Source organism: Gnatocerus cornutus, chromosome 9 (genome assembly GCF_029298725.1).
Source record: "Gnatocerus cornutus isolate USDA-ARS CGAHR chromosome 9, icGnaCorn1.1, whole genome shotgun sequence".
In the NCBI taxonomy this organism is placed as follows: Eukaryota; Metazoa; Arthropoda; class Insecta; order Coleoptera; family Tenebrionidae; genus Gnatocerus; species Gnatocerus cornutus.
The window spans coordinates 6,019,362-6,029,427 of record NC_142241.1 but is presented as its reverse complement, the minus strand read 5'-3'; the positions used below and the strand labels follow the sequence as shown (position 1 = coordinate 6,029,427).

The window sequence follows — 10,066 nt, the reverse complement described above, 5'->3', positions numbered from 1 at the left end:
GCAACTCTTATTTTCGTTTATCCTCCGGCTCGTTTTTTTGCCAACTACAGTTATTCAACTATGCTAACATCCTGGGAACTATCACTTTTCGCCAAGAACTACGAATTGAGCAATTAACTAGCACAAAAGTACAATGATTATTATCATGAAAGAAAAACTATCAGTGCTATTTTATGGGTGGGAATGCGCTTTATAACCCACCTGATTGTATTGAATGTTAAAGGTAAGTTCACGGTGAAAAAATATGGCCTGAATTCGCTAATGACACCGATAATTTCATGCTAGGTAAAATTTAATAAAAGACTTTTCTGGTCTAATTGTATGTGTTGTAAGTTTTAATTGTGGTACTTTTTTATTTTTGATTGACGGATAATAGTTGGGCTCGTGCCAGCTTCAGGTGTTGAGGAAATGGAATAAATACATGAATGCGATATTTACATGATGTTCGCGTCAAACTCACAGTCTGATCGCATTCTGATGCGTTGATGTCACCAACAGAAGTCCCGTTTTCAGGTTGTTTTAGTTGATGGAAAGATTTCTCGTTATCTACACAAAAATTGAAATTGATTTTCACGGGGATGATGCCATGTCATGTTACTCTAAGAATAAGTTTTCAATAAAAGCAGAGAAAATCTTAAAAAATTCGCATAAAGTTCAACTACATAATTAGATAATACATAAAATGCTGCAAAAGTTTGGCCCACTTTGCTCGAGGTGATTCATGCAGGTATTCATTAGTCACTTGTTTTCCCAGGATTTTTCTTTGCGAAAAAAGTAAAGCGCGAAACCAATTAATTAAGAAGACACCCAAACACAATTTTGAGTAACCTAAAAAACATAATTATAATAAAATTTAAATTTAAATGGTGGAATAAATTGTCAAGCTTGTCATGTTAAATTCTAAAGAGCTAATTTATACACTTTTGTAAGCACATAAAATTTGCGTTATTAAACTTTGCAGAACCGAATTTGTTTTCTTCCTCAACTCTTACTTTTCGGCCACGCATTTACAAAGCATGAAGCTCGGATAAATTAATTTAATCATCTTTACAAATACTAACAATGCGACTCTCTCAAGCATAAGAAACCACAGGTTTAAGTACGAAAACCGCAAAAAGCCACCTACTTAGGAGCGATATTTAAATTGGCTTTATAGAAAGCTGGAAAAATTGACCTTCGTGTAGTCCAGGAAGTGTCAAGGGTCAAGAAAGATTCTCATTACCACGCACCGTTTCTTTGTGAGTCTGAAAACGAAAAGGTGTTAAGCAAACAAGTCGTGCGAAATCTCAAAATTGGCAATATAGTTCAGTACGGCTTTTTTGACACCATTACATACAAATACCAAGAAACTGGGCAACAAACAACGGTTAACGTTAGAATTAATAACACATTTGGTATGTGAGTGTGTGGATTATTTGACATGGTTTTACTTTTACTGCCCGTACACCTCCGAAATGGGAAATAAACCCGCATATTGTCCAAACATGTAAATGAATCCTAACTGGATGATTAAAATAATTTCGGTTTTCTTCAGCAACTTTTACTTTTTCGGGAAGTCGTATTTAGATTTCGAAGCAAGTGGGTCACAAGACCTACCCCGCAATTGTTGTTTTATCACAATGCCAACGGTCAAGCTCTTCTAGAAAAGAAAGCATGCGACTTTTCACTGATGCGCACATATCCGGTACATAAATAAAGTAAAAGTGACTATGACAGAGGATTAATCTGGCCTACTTCTTATATGTCCTGGATAGCAAGTTTCATCATCTCGATATAGTTAATTGGAGGAGTTTTTCATTAAACGTCTGCACGATCTCTTTTTTATGGAAAGAGTCTAGTTTTGTCATTTTGCTTTCTATACATTACGCAATCCGGTCCAGGTGTCCCTTTTTGGTCTAAAAATGCAGCGAGAGTGCAGAAAACCGATAAAACGGAACGGTCGTGTTGACCTCTTGACCCCCGTTTCCGGTGTTGACCATCAGGAACATGCAATGTGTAATTGTGGGTGCTACGAAGCGCATAGCCCTCAGACAGTTGCATATCGCACCGAAAACGAGGTTAGACTATGAGAAAGCGGTCCAAGATATCGCCCCGCGGCCGTCATTATGGTCTCCGGACCCAAATTGTGCTAAGCTGCGAGTAGAAGGGATAAGAGTCATATATACCAGCGTACCATCTTCGACGCATCACACTCCGATAACGCTCAGTACAACATGAAGACACATATTCTGTTGTTGTGTATCGCGATGGCTGCCGCCCTTCCGGCACAAGAAGAAGGAAGAGGCTCCAGAAACGCGGTCCAGACCGAAAATGACCTTTTGGACACCATCTACAACGACTGCCTCCGCAAGGACACCACGTCCTGTCTCAAGTACAAGCTCTTCTCGTTCGTCGACAAGATGTTGGGACACAAAGATACAATCACAGTGACTGAAGGAGTGCAAATCATCAAAACCGGAAGTGACTCTGGAGCTCCCCGAGCCCTCAACGGCGACGAAACCATCGAAAGTCTCATCATGTCACGAGTCCAATCATTCTTGGAGTCTCACACCATGAAAATCGACATCAAGGGTGCTGACATCGTCAACGCCGTTTCCTCCACAGCTCGCTCTTTCAACGACGTCCTCGACGACATTTCCGAAGATGAAAATTCCGTTGAAGAAGGTCGTGGAAAGAAGAAGAAGGCGCAGAAAATCCTTGGTCCATTGATGGCCGCCGCCGCTCTCAAGGCTGCAGTCCTTGGAAAATTGGCCCTCGCCGCCATCGCCCTGATCGCTGGTAAAGCCCTCCTCATCGGTAAAATCGCTTTGGTGTTGTCCGCCATTATCGGACTGAAGAAACTCCTGGGAAGTGGCGGCAAACACGTGACTTACGAAGTGGTGTCACACCCCCAGCACAGCTCTAGTCACGTCAGCAGTCACGAGGCAGTCTATGGAGGCAGCGGCGGCGGCGGCGGTTATGGCGGAGATGCAGGTGGTTACTCCTCTTCTGGTCACGGAGGCGGCTGGGGAAGAGCTCTGGACGCCCAACAATTGGCCTACAGGGGACACACTCAAGCTCAGTAGATCCGGTAGAGCCGGTCCTGTACCTGTAAATTCTCAGAGAGCCTCTAGTTCCGGCCGGGCAACGCCCGCGTATTATTTATGTTTTTATTTATGTATTTATTAGTCTGTACCGACGAACAAAGACTAAGATACCATCTAGTTCTAGAATTAGACTTAAGTGTTATTTTTGACAAGTCAATAAAGTCATGTACTTATGAAGAATCTCTTTTATTAACTGGGTCAGTTTCTCCAAGTTCAAGGGCTACTTCAGTCAAGGTTGTACACCTGCTTTTTCCAAGTAGGTGACTGGCATATCATCATTTTTTATTTCGAAATCCTCACTAACTTCTCGACAGTTTCCACCTCAAAGGAACCAGCTTTAAAGCCACTGATTGCCCGCTTTGTTCTCCTCAATTTCTTCACAAAAAACCAAATAGACTTGAAAATTCCAATCGTTTGACAATCCGTTGCTGCCGCTAAGAAGCCGTATCAAACGGGATGCCAGATGATGAGGCCGATGACATCAACCTTGCAGGATGGTGCGCTACATTACTGATGCACTTGTAAACAAAACTATACAATCGACCGAAAAACCGATTAGCTACCTCCATAAAACTACTTCCACTTACATTCACATTCCAACAATCAACATTAAATTTCAGCGACAATTAATCACAAGCCTCATTTGATGATGTTTGCTCTGTAAACAAAAATATTTAATTGGAACGTGTGAAATTACCAATAAACAATAAACAGGGACGAGTTTCCAGGTTACTGAATCTCAATAGATATAAAATTTATTTTAATGGAGTTCTTGCCAGTTTGAATGAGAATTCTAAAATTGGGGTGGCAGGACTGACAGTTTTATGCCTGACCAACGAGTTTCCGGGAATAAAATTTTATTATCCCTGCGTTTGCAAAAAGTACAAGATGACAAGGTTAAATTGTAATAATTTTATTCAAAGGATGTTTATCTAGTTAGATGTTCCGATTTTGTGGTACGATTGAGCTGATATCAACTGGAAAAACACTCTTATAGATGCATATGATAAAAATTTAATTACAGAGCTTCAATGCTAGACGAAATAAGATTACATTTCATTAGCGTAAAGAGTACTTTCCCGTAAGATAAATTAGCTCGTTTTATTTTAATATTTTAGTTTCTTCTTTGATATTTCTATCTAACATAATAAATTTCCCAGTAACCCATATTGTCACCTCTGTTGCCGCCGTCTGACAAATGGTCACCCGTCAGTTGTTTGTTTTACGCTTAATCAACCAATAGCATTCATTCTAAAAAAAAATCCTGAACAACCGTTGACAGTAAGATAAATATGCGTATACTGTACATTTAAATGTCACACACATGTTTAAAAATCGTGAAAAAAAAAACCGATTTCCCAGGGCGTCCGTTAATATTCCAAACGGTAAAACAGAGCAACAAAGTTAACAAGCTGAAAATTAAAGGAAAAGTTTTATTACGCAATCGTGACGTTAGAAAGATGAGTATTAGCTTCCAGAGTTGAGCATAAATCTCCACGTAATGCATGGATATTACACTCCTGAATGGCACGACATCGAGTCTGATGATAACTTATCAATTATGGATAATTTAGCTACTTATGATTCGTAATTAGTCTCTGACCTGAATAGCAAGAAAAACTGAGCTCACGACGTTATTAAGTATGCGCCGTAAACGGCTTGTTCTTTGCGAATTAGTTCCTCACGTGCGAGCTGTGAAGTCGTGTGCATGAGTCTTAAAAAAGGCGGAAACAATAAATAGCGACGTCCACATGACCAGACCAAAATCACATTTTTTCGAATCTGCTCCTTCCTCTCAGTGCTGTATTTTTTATAACCCATAAAAGTGGGTCAGTGGTGGGGTCATGGTAGTAGGCAGACATCCACAAAGATGTCACTACCTAGCTTAACACCACTATCCACTATTATTTAATTACAGTAAAGACATTTTATCAACTTACTCCACTTTCCTGTGCGAAAACGTTATCTAGATTTACGGTAAACGTGACGCAATATTGCTCCGATTTTCAAACGAAATCCACCTGCAAATTAACATAATTCCGAAGAAAGTGTATTAGTGTAAATTTGTAACTTTCATTAGCGAGTTCAGCGGAAATTTAAATATCGTCTGCTTCAACTGAATGAGTCTCGTGTCGAGAAATTACACGGTAGATTTATTATCGGCTTTTTAGGAAAATGATAATTGCTTGTTAGAAAATGAAGTTTAATGACGATAATTCTGATGGCACTTTCTCTTCATTCTCTTTCTCTTCTTTCTTCATCGGTTACAATCTGATTCGTTTTTATCTAGACCTTGACCTACAGTACAAATTTTGGAATGAATTCATTTCCTGAAGCGTAAATTGCGAAATTACTATTTCGTGAATCACACATGGATGGCACGTTGCACAACAAAGTGTTGCGCATTAATTGAATTACAATAATGTGAGAAAATGTTTGATAGAGTACAGACAATCCCAAATGCATTGCGAATCAGGGAGTAAACACTGAAAGACTAAATTCCCACAATATAAAATTTATATTTGCTGCCGTTTGCTAGAGTTATGTACTCGTAAAATGTTATAAAGATGTTACCATATCTCTAATTAAATTTTTTATTGGAAGCGTGAGCTAATAATTCCGCATGTACACAAGAAGCTGAGCACCCCATCAGAGTTTCGTATTTTAATTAAATTAAATTGATAAAATTTTTAATAAAAGGTTTTATCTAAAAATTTTACATCACTATGTCTCGATCTGAAATTTTACAACATTATGTAAAATGTGGAGCTGTAATGTCTTTATTCAGAGAAGCAGAAGATTCGAGCTTTTATGTTTATGTAAGTCATGAAATAATAACTGGAACAGTCATCTGCTGGAAATAAGTGCATTTGTCGTATTTCCGATGCTTCAGTTACGTTTATATTGTTGTTTATTGTTTTCTTATGCAATTTCTGCTGAGATATCGCGTCTTTAATCGTTAAACTTTTTTAAGTTCGTTTGAGTAGAGAGCGGACGCCTTTTTGTCGGTCATTTGGACATAGTAGATCTTACGGAAGTAAAACGCGGCTTTCCTCACTAATTGTGTAAATAACTGTGAAACGCTACTAGAACAAATAACATTGCTGCCATCTTAAAACAGTCAATTTTTAATTACCATCATCAAAAATTCAGTTATGAAAATGTTAGCCAATTGAATGTCCTAGTCCGGTTTGTTCTCCTTTAATTCCTTTTCCTTTTTAATCACCCATCTATATTCTATCCTGCGAACGACCCCATCTCACCGCTATTAAATTAACTCAAGTGTGGTATCAATCCCGCAACAGTTTTCGCATTGAGTTTACTAATTTAGGCCACAATTGAAACGAATCCTTGTCGGTTTCCGGCCGAGGATCTTGAACTTTTCGTCCCTGAACTAGACGAGAGAAACGTCAAACATCGAGATCTGAATTACTTTCGAATGTGCTTACGCATCGGTGAAAGTTTACAACTTGCGGATCTTTGTCTTTGCACATAAGAAAAGCTGAGTTCGCGCCTCATGGATAAATTCTGGTTAAATTTTGTGGTAAAACAGCTTGGACAAGCCCTGCTGCCCACTCGCCCCGCACCTGGTACAGGGCGCTGGGCCTCTGAAAGCGGTCACTGGGTCAGGACAATAACCCATGTGACTATTTGGTCTCACAGGGCCGGATCAAGAAGAAACCGCTAGGAATTTGCTCTTAGTCACTGAGTAATAATTAATCCAGAAACTGAATTTACATAACTTTCTTCATTGTTTGGAATCGACCGCTATTCCGTATGACTAAGCTTCGGATAATTAATAAGATAAATATGGGGTCACATGCCAATAGCCAATGAATTTGCAAACCAAGTCTGGCGTCTTTCTTAAATTTCCTAATTAACTTTCTACCGACACCGATTTTTCTTAATTTTCTCCACATTACGCACTTTTATTTCTTGCCACCAACTGACCTGAGAAATTACCCCAGACCAAAGCGAAGACCCTAAATTTGAATTTTTTATGATACAAAACCAGATTAAAAAACGTAAAGTCTCATTTACACGTTTGTACGAGCTTAATTGGCAGCTACCATTTCAACCGGGATCTATCATTTTCCTTTCGTTGCAAGCAGCTTCTAAAACTGCTATCTTCATTTACTTCATACATATTTATACCGCGCTTTCACTTTGTATAATAGGCTAGATAAAGCAAAATTCGGTTAAATGGAAAATTCGCTGCATTATAATATTTATTACATGGCAAAACATAACGTAGCATAAAATTTCGACTTCTCTTGTAATTTTAATAATTCAGCAGTGGAGCTAATGCTATGTCATTATGTAATTCTGCATTTAATTTGTTATATTTAGTCACATACCCGAATTACGGTTATAATTGTTTAAATAACACCAACATTTTTTATATTTTTTGTTGTTGCCTGAAGTACAGTTTTGATCTTGAATTCTATTGAGCGTAAACACATTCAAATGAAACAGAAAAGCATGAATTACAGTATAATTGCTCAGTTCGTAATGTCGAACTAGAAAGAGCAGTTACACGTGTATCGTGAGAATTTTTTTTGCATTTTCATTTGTAAGCCCCTGGAAAACAATTTTATTTCTACTTCCACGAACTTAACAAATCAAATCTTTAACTTCCTTTAAAAATGTCATCAGGCTAATAATAGAAGATCGTAGGACGTATAAGACTTCAGGTGGAACGAGTCCTTTGGTTCTTTCTCTAAAAACGAAAACCAAAGTTTCCTGGAAGTGTCCTCAATCTTCTGAAAGTAATGACGACAAAAAAGAACTGCTGTTCATGTCTTACATTGACAATGAATATTGATGACGTTATAGAATTACATCTGGCTATCGAAGCTCGTATTTGTGTTTATTACTGATTGACGGAAATTTTCACACTTTGTTCTCTGGAAATATTGTTTATATTATCCGTATAAAATTAGGTATTTAAACTGTATTTTCTTCCCGGTCATGAGAAGATGCCGGCACTTATTTACCACAGTTTTGAGATGAAACTTTAAACAAGTTCTTTGTCGTCGTAAAATTCGAAATAATTTTATCTGCGTCTTCTTCTTTTTGGCCATAAATATTAATTGAATAACGTTACGACAGTAATGTGTGCCATAAAAGTCACTGTTCAATAATCGCAATAAAAGCCATCGTACTCCATTTCCAGAATCTTTCATTAGTTCCATTCATGTCACTGTTGATTATGTACCTAATTATTAAAAACAGTAACAGAATTAAAAAGAGAAAGCCCGAACTTTCAAGAACCCTCTCGAAAAAATGTCCTCGAACTGGGTCAAAAAGGAGCTGAAGTCCGGAATCCCAAAAATCTCCACCCACCGAGATGGGAAATTACAAGCATCTAACGTCTTCGCCGCCGAAGAGCGCAGCGCACGTGACCGCTCTCACTGCTCCAGCCCTGCACCTGTAAGTAGGTGAGGGCCACGTGTCCAGCGCCCGTCCTTGGTTGCGCCGTCTTGGTCCACTTAAGTCGTCTCGGGTCCCTCCCCTTAAAATCTGCCTTAATTGGCATTCTTCCACAGTTTTGGTCTACTTGCGAAGTGTCTGCATTCGCATGTTAATTGGTCGGATGCATCGCGGCCATAGGCTGTAACGACACGTGATGCGTCCGATCTGTTTTTCGTCTCGGTCAATGTCACGGCTGAAGAGTGAGGGGGCTTAGGATGACCGCAGAGGGGATAAACCTACCACGAAATGAAATTCCAAAGGTGGGACCGCGCTATAAATACTACTCTAAGTGAAATTATATCAGTTACCTGCGACATGTTGTTCAAGTGTCTTGTTTTGGCTTTGGTGGCGACCGCCTGGGGGCGCTCTACCGCCCCCGTGCAAAACAGCGTGGAAGAAACACCGCGAGCTCAAGAAACTACCTTCATGGGTGACCTACGTTACGTTTACAAAGTGTATCAAGAGTGTGCTGCTAAAGATTTGGGACCGTGTCTCAAACTGAAGCTCATCTCCGCCATGGATAGAGTTGCCAGGAACTACGCCGAAGTACCTATTTTTGATGGGGTGACCTTCGTCAAAGACCCCAAAGCCACCAGCCTCAACGAGGTCAAGACTGAAGAGGAATACGAAGCCACCCTTCCAAGAGCCCTCACCGAACGCGACACCGCTCTCAACACCATGATTTCGGACAAAATCGCTAGCTTCTTCGACACACACAGCCTCCAAGTAAGAAACATTGTAACCACCCTTCAAAACTTCAACTTTTATCGTTCCAGGTGAAGTTACCCTCAGCTCTCAGCGAAGAAAGTCGTGGCAAGAAGAAGAAGGGATCCGGCTTGTTGCTCATCCCCCTCATTCTGGGTGGTACTCTGGTACCTTTAGCCCTCGGTGCTTTGGCCCTTTTGGCAGGAAAAGCCCTCATCGTCTCTAAACTCGCCCTCGTCCTTGCGGGTATTATCGGATTGAAAAAACTCCTCGGTGGTGGCGGCGGCGGCCACGAATCCGGCCATGAAGTGGTTGTTTCCGGAGGACACGGTTCCAGCTGGGGACGATCGTACGAAAAAGAACAAGCTCAAAACTTAGCCTACAGCGCATACGCCCCTAAACAACCATAATTTATTGACTTAATTTATTTCTATTTATTGTATTTAATAAATTGTTTGTGTATTATCTAAGAAGTTTTACTTTCGTACTATGCCTGGAGGAAGTAAACCAGCACGTCGACCCGATATCAGTTATCTAGATTCCGTCGCTCATCCGAGAAATTGTCGATTTGTTACGATGTTAATGTAATCACGACTCAAATGGAGCTCTCGCAAAAAATCTACTTTCCCTAACGTATTATGTGACTTAATAGTCGCGCTGTTGGCATAATTAATGTAACGAAGTTTGATGTTAGAAAGTGATAATTAGTTCCGTTTTTGACATTGACTCTGAGACGCGGTCACGATCAATGTTGACAACAATCAAAAGAGAAACATTTTCTGTTGTTTACAAAACACGGT

General features: G+C 39.6%; 2 protein-coding genes across 2 annotated transcripts; both read left to right on the top strand.

Annotated features, from left to right (window-relative positions):
- The first annotated feature begins 2,157 nt into the window (after positions 1-2,157).
- On the top strand, positions 2,158-3,160 carry Osi7 (Osiris 7). Its single transcript, XM_088045631.1, has one exon. The coding sequence runs from the start codon at positions 2,214-2,216 to the stop codon at positions 3,063-3,065; it is 852 nt and encodes a 283-aa protein (XP_087901757.1). The 5' UTR covers positions 2,158-2,213; the 3' UTR covers positions 3,066-3,160.
- A 5,607-nt stretch (positions 3,161-8,767) lies between these two features.
- Positions 8,768-9,731, top strand: Osi8 (Osiris 8). Its single transcript, XM_088045688.1, has 2 exons — positions 8,768-9,287; positions 9,338-9,731. Exons 1-2 carry the CDS (start codon positions 8,808-8,810, stop codon positions 9,674-9,676), a joined length of 819 nt encoding a protein of 272 aa, XP_087901814.1. The 5' UTR covers positions 8,768-8,807; the 3' UTR covers positions 9,677-9,731.
- The last annotated feature ends 335 nt before the right edge of the window (positions 9,732-10,066 follow it).